Source organism: Phaseolus vulgaris, chromosome 3, assembly GCF_051622355.1.
Source record: "Phaseolus vulgaris cultivar YP4 chromosome 3, ASM5162235v1, whole genome shotgun sequence".
Classification (NCBI taxonomy): domain Eukaryota; kingdom Viridiplantae; phylum Streptophyta; class Magnoliopsida; order Fabales; family Fabaceae; genus Phaseolus; species Phaseolus vulgaris.
This window is the reverse complement of record NC_143500.1, coordinates 46798674-46816092: the sequence shown is the minus strand read 5'-3', so window position 1 is coordinate 46816092 and position 17419 is coordinate 46798674. Positions and strand designations below refer to the sequence as shown.

The following is a 17419-nucleotide window of genomic DNA, read 5'->3' as shown; positions in this document are numbered from 1 at the left end:
TCATTTTAATTTTATGCATAAACATTATAATACATAAATGATAAGTGACATAAACATTACACATAAATTTTTTTATAAATAGATATTGACATTATTTGATTCCCATCAATTAAATTTTAAATTTTAATATTATTAAATTTTAAAAAATAAAGAAATATAAATTAAACTTCAACTTATTTTTGTATTTAAAAAATATTAATGACATACTCTTAAAATTATAACTTATATATTTTTTTAAACAATTTAATCAAAATATAATTTTAAATATATTATTAATTTAAAAATACATTATATATATACATTTATACTATTTTATGATGAAATTGATTATAATATATTTTGTAAAGATCGAGAAAAATAGTTTTTTTTAGTAAAGTGGTATAATTAAAATGAAACCTAAATATTTTATTATTAAATTTAAAATAACATATAAATAGAAATTCAGTTATTCAAGTTTCATTTTAAAATAATCATCATTTCTTTAAAAATTTCATTTTATTTTCCTCATTTGCCTTCTCTTTAAGATTCTGACCTCCTCGTTCACCAGTTTGACGATCAGAGTACGTCATTATACTCCTGACAGCGAAGACTACAAGACTCCATCAAAATCTCTAACTTGATAGAGTAAGTTCATTTTTTTCCTTTTTTTTCTTTCCTCTCCTTTCTCTATGAGATTCTGACCTCTTCAATTATCGAAGTCTGTCATTGGATTCCTGACAGTGAACTCTACAAGATTGCTCGATCAAAATATCAGATAGAGTAATTTCCTTCTTGGCTCATTTTTCTTTGAGTTAGTTTTGATCCAGTTATGTTTGTCTTTAGTTTAAGCTTGCATGTGATGTTTTTATCTTTTGAAGCAGTGTTTGTTAGCTCAGGGTCCTGACCGTATAGTTAGATTTTTTTTTGTCAGACTTTGTGGTGCAAGTTAAGCTACCAGCTCAAGTTCAGGTAAGGGAAGCTAGTTTAAATTGTCAATAGAACCCTAGACAAAATAGAAGATCTGGATGTGGGGGTGACGTGATCATGAGTCTCAAAATTTTCTTGCACGGTTTCTTGTTTTTTAAGTAGATTGAGATTTGTTTGAGATTGAAATGTGAAGTGTAGATATAATAGATGTTGTAGAATGTGTGAGTTTGAAATTAAATGAATTATTGGATGTATTTGAATAGTTATTAATTCAAATGAAATGTTTTGATGAGAGAAGAACAATGATAAAACCCAAAAAAAAAAAAATCAAATTGATAAACATAAAAACTGAAAAAGTGAAAATATATTTCAGAAACTAAATTTAAATGACATTTAAAACAATAGAAAATTAACGTATTAATCTCTCAACTCTCCTCTCAGTTAAATGAAAACAAATAAATAAAATTTTAAAATTAAAAATTGCTTTATAACTTTTGAAATTATAAAATGTTCAAATAATTAAAATAAATTAATTAAATAAAATAAGAAAAGAATTTAGTGAATATCTTGAATTTTTTATTTAATAGAAAATGATATCACTTTAATACAAAAAAAGTAACGTATCAATTTTTCCATTCTCCGGTCAATAAAATGACAACAAATAAAAAAAAATTTTAAAATTAAAAAAATGCTTTATTAACTTCTGAAATTATAAAATGTCCAAATAGCCAAAATAAAATATAAAATAATGATAAAATAGTAAAAAAATTTAGAGAATATCTTATTTTTTTATTTAATAGAAAAAATATCACTTTAAAATAGAAAAGTAACTTAACAATCTCTTCATTTTCTATTAGTTAAATGACAACAAATAAAATAAAATTTTAAAATAAATTAATAAAATAAGATATAAAATAAGGATAAGATAGAAACAAAATTTAGAACAGTTAAAATGAAAAATTATAGATATAGAAGTATAAATATATAAGTATAGATATGAGTAATTGTTAGACTGTTTCATATTATAATTAACGTATTAAATAATATAATAAAGAAATCAAAATGTTACAATTAAAAGAAATCAATGCTGGTATGTGCTATTGATGATTAATCGTAAATGAGTTAAATATATTTAATATTTATTATAATTACCATAATTACTATGACACAAAGTTTTGATTTAAAAAAAACTATATTTAAATTTTTTCATAATGATTCTTAATATTTAAATAATTTAAAATATAATTATATATATTCCATTATGATATATCTTATCTAATAAAACTATTTTTACTACTCATAAATGCACAACATAATACAAGTGAAAACATGTTTAATTATTTCATGAAATTGATTTTTTTTAATGCCTGAATAAGTTTAAATTAAAAAATTGAAATCTTTTAAAAAAAACTCAGATAAAGTTTAAATATCTTTAAAAAAAGCAAGATCACTAAATTACCTAAAAAGATAGGTCTTATTCAAGCCTCGCCTAACCAATGTCATGTATTAATCAAGTCAAGTTATAATTAATAATTCAATTAACTTTAAAATTAAATAATAAATAATAAAGGGCGAGAATATATGAATAACCAATTTGTGAAGTAATATTCACTATAGACATAATTATCTTCCGAAAATTGATAACTCAGTTACAGTATTTTGTATAAGTGGGAACTAATAAAACATGTAAATATAATTATCCTTTTTATACATAAGTGTATCACAGTTTTATTTGTTTACTTAAATTTTTTATTTTCTAACTTCTTAAGTGAATTTGCTTTAGAAAACCTTAATAAAAAATATTTTTTCATAAAATTTAAATTAAAAAAATGGAAGCAATATTTCTTGTTATGGAATAGCATATTAAACTAGAGTTATAAAATATAGTTTTTCATAAACTATGTTAAAAATTAATATTAAAAAATATTCATTTACACTGTGACAATAACAATCAGAGGTTAATTATAACATTAACAGTAAATATAGTAATTTGGATGTTTTACACTTTTCACAGAAAGTTATTCCATAAGTAGAGTTTTTATATATTTATGTTGTTTCTGATAAAAAAAAATTATATGCTTTACCACTTATCTTTGTTAAAAGACTTTTTAAAAAAAAATAAACTAGTTTTTAGGACTTTATTTTCTTAAGAAATTAGTTTGACTTAAAAAAAATTCAAGCAAACACTAATTCATACTTATCCTGATATTCATGCGATCAAACACGAAAGTGGTTGATTTTCACATTGTCCCAAGTAATCGATCATCTCAGTGAAGAAAATGTGCGCCATGAGAGTGTTTACCAAGTCTTTGCATAGCAGCTTCCACGCCAAAATTTGCAAACCCTATCTCACTCTCAATTTCATCACACATCAGCACCACAACCAGTACCAGACCCGTAGAAATCTTATTTTTGACACTTCCGCTTCTGAATTCGTCAAGCTTCATAGACTCACTGGCCCTGATTCCGGTAAATTATCTTTTTTACTCCATTCACCCTCACAATAATGATTCTATTTTTTTTTTCATTTATTTTTACAGGGATTGTCGAAATTAGCTTGGATAGGCCTGAAGTAAGAAATGCTGTAGGGAAAGAGATGCTGCGAGGCCTAAGTCATGCTTTTGAGTTGATTAATCAGAACTCTTACGCTAATGTTGCTATAATCAGCAGTTCAGTTCCTGGGGTATTTTGTGCTGGGGCCGATTTAAAGGTTAATTGTTAAATTCCCTATTATTCAATCTTCAAAGGAAGAAGGCCTGTGCGTTTATAATATTTGTGATTCTTTTTTCTTCTGTGGTGACTGTGATCATAAACTAAAAGTTTCCAAAGCATAGTACTTGGACATAGTTTAATCCATTTTCTAATGGATTCTTGCTATTAGGCAAGGTAGTGTGGATTTAATTTACATATTAAGTTATCCATTTTCTAATGGGTTCTTGCTGTTAGTCAAGGTAGTGTGGATTTAGTTTACACATTATTCCCCGGCCTTTAAAAGTTGTGTTCATTGGCTGCAGGAGCGCAGGGCCATGAGTCAATCCGAGGCTAAGACTTTTGTGAATTCTATTCGCTCCACATTTTCATTTCTAGAGGTTAGTTCAAATCATTCGTAATATTTTTGTACTTTTTGGATTACATTATAGTATTTGGGTTTATTGAGTTGCATTCTAATATTTGTGTTCTGTACTTATCCACATAATGCTATGAATTTATGACAGATGAAGCATCGTATGAAGTAGGTTATGGTGTTTAATTCTATATTTCTATTCGGTTTCCCATTCTTTTCTGGTATTGTTATTATCATTTGGGGAGGGGTTGTTATATAGCTCATGAGCTGACCCAACTTTCTTTTGCTTCCATTTATACTCCGTCTTTGGGTGGTAGTAAGAACTATTGAAGTTGACTTTATCATGTTCTTTTGCTTTGGCTGTACTTCATCTGTGTCATAACATCTCTGTTTTCCCATTTTAATGATACTACTCCTTGGGATAATATTTTTTTTTCTTTATTTTTTCTTTATTCAGGTTGTTTGTGTTCCAACTATTGCTGTTATTGAAGGAGTAGCTCTTGGTGGTGGACTTGAGTTGGCTCTTGCATGTGATATTCGAATATGTGGTAGTTAAATACACTGTATTTTTTTATATTGGATTTTAATGGTTTGATTGCTTCTGAATGTGATGCCAGTATCAAACATTTTCTTTACTTGTCTGTTCTTTCATGACATAGGAGAAAATGCTGTGATGGGTTTGCCAGAGACAGGACTTGCAATAATCCCTGCGTATGTTTCGTACTATTACTCTAGTCTTTTTGCATATTGTCTTTGACGACATCTATTTCTGTCATGTACCTTCAGTTCTGTTATCTAATAAAGTAAAAAGATTAAATCTCAAGATAGATTGAGGAGTATATTTGAAAAATGTAGACAAATATGAATGTAATGGCGAATTTGAATTGTTTTTGATTTTTTGATGAATGTGTTTAATAAGGTCAGTGTGATATTCTTGTTATTATTGATACAGGGCAGGTGGATCTCAGCGACTACCCAGATTGGTTGGAAAAGCAATTGCAAAGGATATTATATTTACTGGTCGAAAGATTGATGGCAAAGAGGCACTGTCCTTGGGTATGTTGATCAGTCACTCAACTCCTTTCTTTATCTAATTAGTAAAGACATCAATACAGAGATGTTGAGGAGGAGAATCTAGAGAATACACCGCATATGCTCATTGTTTCCGAAAACTTATATTTCACTTGAAAAGAATATTCAAGACATTATCAAACAAAAGTTTATCTCTTCTATTGACTTCATTTGTTTTGGGTGTTCATAGCAAGCACTATTATGTTACACTTAGCATTTTCCTGTTTAACTCCGTTAAAGCAAAGAGAAAGGTTACTGTTATGCAACTTTCTACACAATAACACATACAAAAAATTTCGCCTGAGAAATTGCTAACTTCTTACTGCTTCCTTTCACAAATAAAGCATAATCTTTTCTTTTTTATTCTTTGACAAACATCATGATGGCTGCCTAAAAAAATATTTATACAGGTCTTGTTAATTACTGTGTTCCTGCTGGTGAAGCTTATTCAAAGGCACTTGCAGTTGCTCGGGATATCAATCAAAAGGTATCTCCCTCAGAAATATATCATTCTGAAACTGGTACAATGGTATAACTGTGGTTTATGACATTTAGAAATGCGGGGACGAGGCCTTAGTGTTGTTGAATTTCCATGTATAAAATAAAGGGTTGTTTGTTACTGATATTTCTAAATGTTGATTTTCCATTTTGTTCTTTTGAAGAAGTTTATTTATTAAGAAAAAAAATAAATAGCTCATGTTACATGTACATTTACTTCCTTTGCAAAAACCCCACAAATGATTTAGCTGGTGCAATTTGAAAATCAAGAGAAAATTTTGGTTATATGTCCAAAATACCTTTGATTGAAATCCAAAACACCAGAATTTTGTATTTGAGAACGTTAGCCTAAAACTTATTGTCAAATCAAATGGAGTTTCTTGGATACTATAAAGTGAAATTACTTTTAGGTGTGAAATTTCCGAAATAAAACAACACTCCTCTTTATTGGAAATATGATTTACTAGAGATAAGGCTTACTTGTCCCTGCATGTTATTCAGTTTAAATTTTTAACAGGGTCCAGTAGCTATAAGGATGGCTAAAAAAGCTATTAATGAGGGGGTTGAGACTGATCTAACATCAGCTTTGGTCTTGGAAGAAGATTACTATGATCATGTCTTGAATACTAAAGATCGACTAGAAGGCTTGGCTGCATTTGCTGAGAAGCGGAAACCAAGATATACGGGTGAGTGATAAGAGTGTTATTTTGCTCATTGGGTCTCTGTTTCTAGAGAGGAATATATATCTTTTAGATTAGTCATCTAGAGCCTGGAGTCAACTTCCTAGACGATGGAATTCCACTGCAATTTGTGGTGGAGATCCCACATCAACTAGAGATTAGAGTTTTTCATAGTATATAAGTGGGTGCAAACTTCATCTCATGAGTCGGTTTTATGAGGTTGAGTTAGGCTTAAAGTCCACTTTGTAATATGATATCAGAGTCATTTTCGAGTTTATCCCACCTCGACTAAAGATTAGAGTCTTAAAGGTATTTCTTATAAGTCTTTTTGTTAACATTTTGAAGGAGATGAAAAGGAGTGGGGAAGAATAAAATGAAATGGAATAGAGTTATTCTCTCACTGTTTATTTATTTTTAGGATTAAATATATTTTAAATCTAAGTAAAATGAGTGAGTTTTGATTTTTATTTCTATAAAAATAAATTATTTTTCATATTTGTAAAACTTGAATTAATTGTTTTTAGTCCTTATAAAATGTATGCATTTATTATTTTAATTTCTATATTTATTTCATTTTTATTCAAAATTTGAAATCACTAATTTTAATTCCTAATATCCATTTTAACATAGATAATATCATGTCTTTTTACAAATAGTAAAAAACACTATTTGTAGGCATAATATTACAATATTCATACGTACTAATTAATTGGATGATTACTTAACTTTTCTTTAAATACATAAATAGTTAACAATGATCATACAATATTAAAAAGTAAATATTTTTTAATGATATAATTAATATTAAAAAAATTGGTTGATCTCAACCTCCAAATACATGCGGGAGACTAGAAAGAGGAATAATACATGGAATAAAATGAAATATATCTCTGCCATGGTACATTTTATTTTAAATAATCTAAACAATTAAATCTAAATTATATATTTTTTAATTTTATTCTATTCTCTCTATTAATGTAAACTTAAGAAGAATGTTTCATGAAAAGTAAAAAATATGACTTATTTGATGGATTGCTTCTAACGTACATGTCATCCTGAAAAACAAAATGCATGTAACAAATAAATACAATACAGGGTGATGTGTTGCTAATTGAAAGAGAAGGGTCAATCTACATTACACAAAGATACTTTTTAATAATAAATAAATAAAAAACTAAAAATAAGAAGGAATGATGCGATTATGAAACAGGAGGTGTCAATATCATGGACTTTGTATTACATATTTACTTGCTAAATTTCTGCATCTCCATATATTTCTTTGCAATCTCATAAACATAAATACTTCTATTTTTTTTATATATAATTTAGAAGTCAAAAATATATTTCAAAATATGAAATCCAAAAACATAAACAGAAATATTTCTAAATTATACGATCTAAAAGAAGAAAAACGATGTTTATTTATAGTTTTAAAAAAAAATTGTCCTTACTAAAACTGTGAAGGCTTGTGCTTCCTGTTCTATATCATTTTCTGACCTACACTATACGAATGACATTAAATAACAAAACTGTCCTCAGTTGTTTTTTAAATAGATTTAAAGATTTGTCTCTTTTTCCTCTACTCATTTTTTTTATCCGTTTTGAGTGTTTTATATGGTTGGTAATTGTTAGATCTAATTATTTGTTGTCCAATGCTTCTTTGGTATTTGGTGCTTCTTTGATATTTGATGGTTGCTTTTGTGAAGGAAGAAAGAAAAAATAATTTGTGGTTTATTTTCAATTCCAGATTTTTATTTTGGTAATGAGGTTTATGATACATGTGAAAAGACAATTCTAGAAGACTGTTTCTTCTTGCACCTTCATACCTTCTTTTCTCACCTCCATAAATTTTTTAATTTCCAAAAATACTCCTTTATAATATTTCGGATTACTTAATCCGGAAGTCATTTTTCAAATTTGTAATTAGTTTTTAGATTATATAATTTGGAATTTTTTTCCAGATGCATGATTACTTTCCGGATTATATAATTCGAAAGTCTTATTTAGCTTTCAGATTATGTAATCCAAAAGTTTTTTTCAAATGAGTTTCTGGATTATATAATCCAGAAAATACTCTATGGAGTGACACAAAAAGAATAAAAATATATTTTTGTGTTGTGCATGGAGGTGTCAGAAGAAGATATGGAGGTGCAGGAAGAAACAGTCTTCTAGAATAAGAATAACTTCTTAAAGTATTCTAAGGCCCAATTGTTAAGGAAGCAAAAGCCAACTGTGAACCTTACAAGGCCCAATTAGGCCCACAAATTCAACCATATATAGTATTCTAAGTTCTGAAAAGTTCGAGAGTGAGTTTGGAAGAAGAGAATAACGTAACAGCAGAAAGAAATTCGAATGGCCACCTTAGACGAACGCCCTTCTGCCAAAAGGTGGCTTCCTCTTGAAGCTAACCCTGACGTCATGAACCAGGTATTCTCTCTCCTCCTATTTCCTTCTCATTGAGCAAAATGTTTCAATCATGATCATTTATTCATGGAACAGTTACGCATATATCAAATTTTGCCAAACAATTTCTCGCTTTCGTTTTGGATTTACAATTTTTTATTCTATTTGGTAGTGTGCGAAATTTAAGTTTTTTTTTGGATGAATTACAGTTCCTTTGGGGTCTTGGGCTTCCAGTGGAGGAGGCAGAGTGCTGTGATGTTTTCGGCTTGGATGAGGAGCTTCTGGAAATAGTTCCAAAGCCAGTTCTCGCTGTGCTTTTTCTTTATCCCATTACTGCAAAGGTTAGTTTCAACTCACAACATGTGTTTTTTTCTTTTTCCAATTTTTATTTCCACTTCATGTCATTTGCATATTTGTGCTTCTGATTTTGTGAAAGTTTTTATTTTCTCTTATCAGACTGAAGAAGAAAGGTTGCAACAGGAAAATGAAAAAAAAGTGAGTGCCTGAGTGGATATGTCTATTTATAGAGTCTTTTCATCTGTCTGTGACTATTCGTTTAACCTGATTCAAAGCATTCTACATTCTGTTTGGACTGTAGGATATTATTAATTATAGATCGTCTTTCAAGCTTAATTGGCCATTTTATTTAATAGTGTCCAATAAATCTGAATTTTAGGTTGCATATATCATATAATTGAGTAGGATTCTTTTGTTGTTATTCTGGTGTAGGATTATAGCAGTAAAGTGTACTTTATGAAGCAAACCGTGGGTAATGCTTGTGGTACGATAGGTCTGCTCCATGCACTTGGGAACATAACTTCCGAAGTCAAGCTTGGTAGGCTTTTAACAGTCACAGCCTCAGCTTAAGTTTATAGTGTATCAACCATTAAATTTCATTCAGTTTGTGTTGCTCTTGTGGTTAACAGCTGAGGGGTCATTTTTTGACAAGTTCTTTAAATCTACTGCCAGCATGGATCCAATTCAGGTTATTTATTTTTTCCTACAAAAAACTTTTCTCTTTCTCATATTTAATAAATGCAAACAAATGACACTAATAGCAAGTTAAATATAATGCTCATTTGACATTTTCTAACTTCCGTATTTTGCAGCGGGCTGCCTTTCTTGAGAATGACAGGGACATGGAAGTTGCTCATTCAGTAGCAGCCACTGCTGGTGATACAGTGGTACTTTATTTATTAAATTTAAAGCAACAATAATTGGGGGGTATGATGTGATGTAGTAGTGAAACAGATAACTGATGTAGTAATAATGAGAGATTCATTTGGCCTTCTTTTCTTGAAAATTTTCTAGTTGTTTGTTGTTATCATTATTCTTTGGATATAGGTTCTTTTATGATGAGTAGTCTTGATAATTAGATTTATCATCTTGAAAATCTTAGTTGTTTATTATTATCATTATTCTTTTAACATGATAAACTCATATTTAAGCAGGGATTTTTATTTAACAGCTTTTTTGGGTTCTTCTGTGATGTGTAGTCGGGAATTAGATTTGGGCTTTTACACTACAGAGATTTGAACAAATGTTGAATTTAAGTTGTTATGTACAAGGATGTTTCTTTCAAAACTAATCAAACAAATTATGAGAAGACTCCAACCTATTGGAGTCAAATCCTGCTTCCTACTTGGATTTTCTTTCATTTAAGTTCTATCAATTACACACAGGGATTTAGCTTTATGAGCCAAAAGGGGGCTAAGAAGTTTCTTTTCATAGCAATGGGCATTATATGCCAGTATTTGATGCAATTGCTTAAAGATTAATAGTCCTATAAGGCTATGTACATTTGTGCTCCCCGAGAGTGTAATGTAGTGGGCCATATTTTTTTCATCCTGATGAATTTCTTCGTTGATAAAAAAAAGGTGAAATTATATAGGTCAAAAGGAAGCATTTTTATTGTATATGTGAAGAAATAATCTTTCCATGCAATTTTGTCTGTTGATGGGACAAAATGAATGGAAATTATATCTGAAAAATATGAAGTGCTTAATACTATTAGTACTTGCGCTGGATGATTTTGCAAATTTTACTGAGGTTTTAGGAGATATAACTATTAGAAGGCTGTCATACCGTGAGGCAAAACCTGAATAGTATTGTAAAAATAGATAACAACCCTCTCCCCTGTGCAACAACAAAATTGTTTTTTTCAACTGTTTGTTTTCTTGTCTTACAATCTTTTTGCTTATAATGCAGGCATCAGATAACGTGGACACTCATTTCATCTGCTTTGCCTGTGTGGATGGTAATCTCTTTATATAAATAAAAAAATTAATGGTTTTTGTCTGTGTTGTGTTCATAAAAAGAGCAAAACAATATACTAAGATATCATTGTATCAACAACACCATTGTAGGAGGCGAACTAAATGTCTAAATCATAAACCAGCTATATTAAAAGGCTAAACTAAACTATCTAGATCCTATTAATGTCAATTTGAATTTGTTGTTCTCCTTTTGCAGTTGCAAAAAATTCATCTGATTAATGTCTCTGCAATTGTATGATATGCAGGTCAACTGTATGAGCTTGATGGAAGAAAGTCGGGACCAATATCTCATGGTGAATCCTCACCAAGTGCTTTGTTGAGGGTAAATTTCTTTAAATGTTAGGGATATAGTTTTATTGATGCTTAAAAACATGTATTTAGCGAAAGGAACTGATTTAGTTTGCAAATTCTAGTAATTCTGTTGTCACTTAAAATTTTAAATGATGGATGAAGAAACAAACACAAATGTGTAGGTAAGTGGCTCTGGCACTGGAGCACCCACCTCTTTGGAGAAAATTTTCTGATAGCTAGTGATTTAAATTTGAGTTTGTAAAGTTAGTGTACAGAGGCTTTTTAGAAAGAAATCCTATTTGCTATTCTGAGAATACAGAATTTACACTAAATAGGCTAAAGTGGCCGTAATTATAGATAGGAGATTACTTTTAAAGTAACTAACATCAATCAGGATACAATTAAGAAATTACAACAAACACACAACATTTACTGCTACTGGCATTAAGGGCCACCTCCTATGATGACCAAGATCATCTGCAACATTCCCCCTCAACCTAGTGAATAGATATCAATCATTCCTAGCGTACCAAATAAGAATTCAAACCAAGATGTTGACAGGCTTTGGTAATGTCCTCATGTATCATGGTGTCCTGTTTGAACATAGAAGATATTGATAGTTTGATACCCCATATAAACAATTTCATATTTGATATGATTGCTATCAATTTTGACATGCTTGTTTGATTATGCTGGACAGGCTTGTGAACCATGCATCTTGTTGCTGATTCACTGTTACTAAATAGCTTTATAGACCTTTTCTAGAGAATTTTAGGTACTGTAGAGCCTCTCAATCCAAATTAATTGTCATAATCATTGTATGATTGCCACTATCCATCCTTCTCCTTTCCACAATGGAGATTGTATTTTGCTTTTCCATGTAACAAGGTTTCCCCATACCTTTGTGCTTGTGCTATAGCCTATTCCCAGTTCTTGACTTACTAACATCAGTTGATCTAGCCCAATTAGAAAGCCTTCAATAATTCCTTTGCCTGGAGTTCCCCTCAGATATTTCAATATACAGTTGGCTGCCTCTAGATAATTCCTTTGTCCTTTTCAGTTGGACAATGCACAAACTGGCTCTATGCTGTAGATAATATTGGGCCTTGTAAGTGTCTAATATATCAAATTCCCCACCTTCAGTTCTATCCCCAGTCTACTAGACATTCATCCTTGGATTTTTGCTACTAATTGCTCTCTACTCTCTAAATGAGTAATGGCTGGCCACTTTTTTGTAGTCCCTTTTTTGACAAGTCAAACGACATATCTCTTGTAGCCAGCAGCTGATATAGGTGTGCAAGGATCCAGTGGTTCATTAAATTTATTGATGAGAGCTGCAGTAATGTAAGAGAGCTTCTCTGTAATATTTATCTGGAACATTAAGGAATGGGATACCTCTAAAAGGTGTCCATTCTTGCTTTCTGTAACCACATTTTGTTGAAGGGTGTAGATGCATAAGCTTTGGTGAAGAAGGATTCTTTAGCTCCCCCACCATACAAAATTTGGTCATGATTGTAGTAGTGCCCACCACTGATTTTCATTCTCTATTTTTTTTACTTGTTTTGAGTACTAACTACTAACCTAGTAAGTACAAAACTTGGAGAAGTTGTAGTTGGTCTAGTAGGGAAGATCGAACATAACCCATTTTTTTCTCTCTTGTAACATTCACAAAATGGAAGGAACGAAAAGTAGAATGAATTGAGGTGATTTTGTAGGTTGGTTGGTAGGGGAGAAAAATGAAAGAGAAAAAACTGTGTGTAATATGACAAATACTCTAAATAAAAAATGAGATGTCTTGTGATATAAATAAGGGCATTAGTTTCGTTTACATTTCAAGCTCTCATTCTTCCTTTTCTGTCAAAATGGGAAACAACCACTCTTTAATGTGGAGCCCATATAAAATTTGTACCATCACTAAACAGAAAATAGTCCTAAAATTCTTTCCTTGTATCCTTCCTTCCCTTTTTTCTGTTAAAAAACAATTAGATTCATAGGGAAAAGTTTTTGTTCCGAACAAACTTCTTTGGTTTTGTCTATGTCCCTATTTAGGTCCTGCTAGAAATTGAACATATGCTCCTTTTCAATAATTTCAGAAAGCCAGATTTTATTGTTAGTGTGTGATGTCATTTGTTTTTGTAGAATAAACTCATCAACTGTTGGTGACTATAGCGTACACATTCCATCAATCATAGTTTATTGACAACTAGGATGGTATAAAAGTAGGCACTGGTTAAGAAAGAAAGGGAAGTATAACGCCAAACAAGCAAATGATGATAACTTAAGTAACATAATGAGGAGAAAGATTGAATTAAGTGGAACCCTAATGCAAATGGGAGATCAATCTTAAAAGGCAGATAGGTGAAGAAGTTGGCTTACTTGAAATCATCATTAGTGGGTGGTGGTAAAAAAGCAAGAGACTGGCCAAATGATTAGGGGTGGGCAAAGTAGATGAAGTGATGAACCAAACTGAACTGTTATAGAATTGAATTAAATTGTAAAGGCAATTTGGACGAACTAAACTAAACTGCATAATAGTTCAGGCGAACTGAATTGAACCATATAACAATTCAAACAAATGGCACTGCTTTGAATTGATTGAACTGTTTGAACTATTGGCCAGAACATCTTATTTTGAAGCATGTTTTTCACTCTTATTCAATTTTATAAGTTATAGTTTAATTCAATTTAAGCAGCTCAATTTAGGGGCATTTTTAATGCAGTTTGGTACTAGTTTTTTTTTTTCTTTTCTGACAACCCCGGTGATGATAATAGCATGGAAGGCGTGGAGAAGGTGGATCATTTAAAAACGGGACATCTTTGGTTGAAGAAAGTTAACAAAGATCGGAGGAAGTATGATATGATTCTACTTATGCTAGCTTGAAAACAGTTTAAGAATTTGATTTTATCTTTTAGGATTTAAGAATGTAGATGACACTCGAGGATGCTCATCACTAGAAACAAATTAATCTAATAAGATTATATAAGTGGGAATTGCATCCAAGAGAAGAACATGAACATAGGACAAGATAAGCACAAACTATGGAGATGGAATGTACAAGTTCCAACTCGTCATTAAAAAGAAAGTAAAGAAAAAAATGGAAAGGAAAAACTTATGAATTGATGGAGGTTGTCACACCACTTGGAGAAGATCTAAGATAAATTGTCGTCACTTGATCCAAAGAGGCAAGATAAGACTCAAGCAAGAAGATAACTTTCTCTCTTTTAAAGAACTCTTGAAACTCTCTTGATGGTTATTTATAGCCTTTTTGATTCCACAATTCTAAACTAAATGTTCCTCAAATGTGCCTTGAAATCAAATGCAAATTCTAAATCTAATATCCTAATATGTTGGCTGTGGTTGTGGGGGTAACAAGGCCAATTTTCAAATATATTATAGAAAGAGTTGGTGGTTCAGTGGATTCATAATTTGAAAACCTTAGAAGACAACTATGTGTGACAAGGTCCAAAGTGAGGCAGAATAACCAAGGGGGAACAGTAAGAATGTGTATTTGTTCTTCTTAGCAATGCAATAGCTGCCAACCTGCCGCCATAGTTCTCAAAGCGGTGGGATACATTTTATCTCGATCATTGTCATATTTTAGTTGGGAAGGAATTATCTTATAAAGGAATTTTTGGGTGCAGTTAGAGCCCAAACTAGTAGCTTGTGAATGTTGTTTCTGGCACCCATTTACAGTGGCATACACTATGAATATAGGATTTGGGTGTTTTCTATTTGTGTGCAAAGAGGGTTTTCTCCTTGGTGTATCATTTTTCTCATTGTATTTATTTTCTATTACTAAATTGAGTTTCATTCGTTTCAAGTTAATTACTTGAAATCACGTCTACTTTTTGTTAACATAGTTCTCCACCTTCATCAGCTTGAACATGCCTTTTTCTTTGTTCCCCATATAGTCAAATTTTGGAGGGTTGTGCTGAAACCCGTCACCATAGGCATTTTCAATCAACCCTTGCCGATCCTAGTTATTTGATCATGTCTGAAGCTACTGGGTTTATTATCTTTCATCCAGCATGTTTGTTTCTCTACTACACTATTTTTAATTACTAATATGCACATCTAAATTTACGACAGGATGCAGCTAAAGTTATCCAGAGCATGATCCAGAAAAATCCAGATTCCCTTAACTTCAATGTCATTGCAATATCAAAGAAATCCGGGGATGGACATTAAGGTAGTCAATTTGGGCTTTTTTAGGTGAAGCAGTTCTTGAAGTTATCTGCTGTATAATCTCCAGGCATCTGAAGTTTTATTCACTTTTTGCCTGTATCTACGTTTTTTTATTTTCGTTCAGTGACATATCAAGCAGAGCATCTTTCGGTCAAAATAGATGCACGAGGAAATTTGATCTAAAAGAACAAACTTTGACCTAGAAGTTGTTTACTGGCGCTTTGATTTTTCAGTTTTTTTAAAGGCAACAGTTCAAATAAGCATAATGGCATAGATAAATGTTGAGACCAAATTTTAAAGGATGCTTCTTCATGCACTTTATCAAATTTTTTCCTTCACCCCTATTAATTAGGTAAAATGACCAAAAGTCCTCATCTATTCATCTGATTCACCTTCATTTCGGCATACTCTGAAAAATCTATGTTGGAAAACATATTCATGAGCATACTATATACCTTCTGAAAAGTTGATTTCGAAAATACTGTTCTAGAAAACATTTTTCAAATTTCAGAAAATATGTTCTGGAAAATTTCTGGAAGACATAGACCGGAAGTCAATTTTAAAAAGGAAAAACAGTCTTTTCAGCAATTGATGGGGTGAAGGAAAAGATTTGATGGATTGCAGGAAGAAATACCCTTATTCTGGTCCAAAAAAATGTGTCGAATAACATGCATCATTTAATAGGCTTTTGCTTTAAGTACATCTACAATTACTTTCTGCACCTCATTTCATATGAATTTATAAAAAAAACTATTACACATTTGGAGACATTCTAGAATATGTATATTTTATAACGAAATACTGAATATGTTGAAAATGTTTTTTGAAGTTTTAATATTTTTGGGGAAATGATTTCTAAAGTATATTAAAAAGTTTCTGGATTACACATTTCTGAAAAAGAGTATATATTTCAAAATGAAGATTTCAAAATGTGTAATCCTAAATCAATTTTCAAGTATTTATGATTATTCATTCTAAATCATCTAAAAAAATTGGAATATTTTAAAATATAACTCAGAATGTTATTTTTTGTAAGCAACTTATTTTGATATTTTCTGTTCCAAATGTGCTATTCGGAACTGTAATTTGGATTCTGAGTTTTGGTGTTTTTCCAGATGTTGCTTATATCGTATACAATAAGGATAGTAAATATATTCATTTGTAATTACTCTTAGCTTAAAGTTAAATATTTTCAATATTTATGGTATAACAAATACATTATTTTTATGCCATTGAACATGTGAAATAATTAGTATGAAATTGTTTCGGCATAATCAATTATTAAACACCACTCATTTTTGCTCTCTTTGGGACACATCCAAGGTCCATTTCTAGTTCATAAATAGTCACCACATTAAAATAGACAAAATTAATCAGGGTATGAAGATTTATAACTTGCTTTGCTTTCACTTTAGGGTGAAATTAAATTCGTATCAATAATATTTTAATTCATTTGATTTGGCATAGATTTTGATTTTTTTTATCTGATCCAAACCATTTTATTAGTTTGGTTCAAGTCAAGCGATTATGATAAAATTATCATATTATTTTTATAAAGTTTTTTTTTATCTCTGTTTATTATTTATTTCATGCAAGGTTTTTTTTTTATGGATATCTTATAGAAGGTTAAATTTATATCAGTGCGTAATAAACATATTTATTAACTTTTAATGAATACTTTATTATTTTGTTTATATTTAGTTTTCAATAATTATCACCTATATATGGTATATTACATTATGTTTCTTATTTTAACTTTTTCCCTAAATATGATAAAAAAAAATCCATCATAAACATGATTAAATTGAGACACTTAAAAATATTATATGAATAAGAAAAATAAAATGAATGAAAAAGAAAAAGAATAAAAGACAAAAGTAATAAAAAAAAAAGTACTAAAGTTGTAAACTATATTGTAAATGTAAAAAGATAAATATAGTCGATTGGGTCATTGGCTTAGTTCATACAATAAATCCATTATAAAAAAAATTTGTTTGTAATTTGAAGTGAAATGAATGAATTAATTCAATTAATTAGTTTTGTT

The 17419-nt window shown here is 30.2% G+C and overlaps 2 protein-coding genes across 5 annotated transcripts; both read left to right on the top strand.

The window, feature by feature from the left end:
• Positions 1 to 3071: 3071 nt before the first annotated feature.
• On the top strand, positions 3072 to 6619 carry LOC137808112 (ATP-dependent caseinolytic (Clp) protease/crotonase family protein). Of its 4 annotated transcripts, none has more exons than XR_016519218.1 (8): positions 3072 to 3375; positions 3447 to 3616; positions 3921 to 3995; positions 4428 to 4518; positions 4630 to 4681; positions 4928 to 5026; positions 5452 to 5528; positions 6057 to 6619. XR_016519218.1 is itself a non-coding variant. In XM_068609065.2 (8 exons), exons 1-8 carry the CDS (start codon positions 3186 to 3188, stop codon positions 6080 to 6082), a joined length of 801 nt encoding a protein of 266 aa, XP_068465166.1. In that variant the 5' UTR covers positions 3072 to 3185; the 3' UTR covers positions 6083 to 6619. The 4 variants fall into 4 exon arrangements, 2 of the variants coding, with proteins under 2 accessions (XP_068465166.1, XP_068465165.1); XR_016519219.1 differs by having other exon boundaries at positions 6041 to 6619; XM_068609065.2 differs by having other exon boundaries at positions 4923 to 5026; positions 6041 to 6619.
• A 1868-nt stretch (positions 6620 to 8487) lies between these two features.
• UCH3 (ubiquitin C-terminal hydrolase 3) lies at positions 8488 to 15580 on the top strand. The gene is made up of 9 exons (XM_068609066.2): positions 8488 to 8646; positions 8832 to 8963; positions 9079 to 9117; positions 9352 to 9457; positions 9549 to 9607; positions 9732 to 9806; positions 10831 to 10879; positions 11144 to 11220; positions 15280 to 15580. Exons 1-9 carry the CDS (start codon positions 8572 to 8574, stop codon positions 15376 to 15378), a joined length of 711 nt encoding a protein of 236 aa, XP_068465167.2. The 5' UTR covers positions 8488 to 8571; the 3' UTR covers positions 15379 to 15580.
• Positions 15581 to 17419: the final 1839 nt, after the last annotated feature.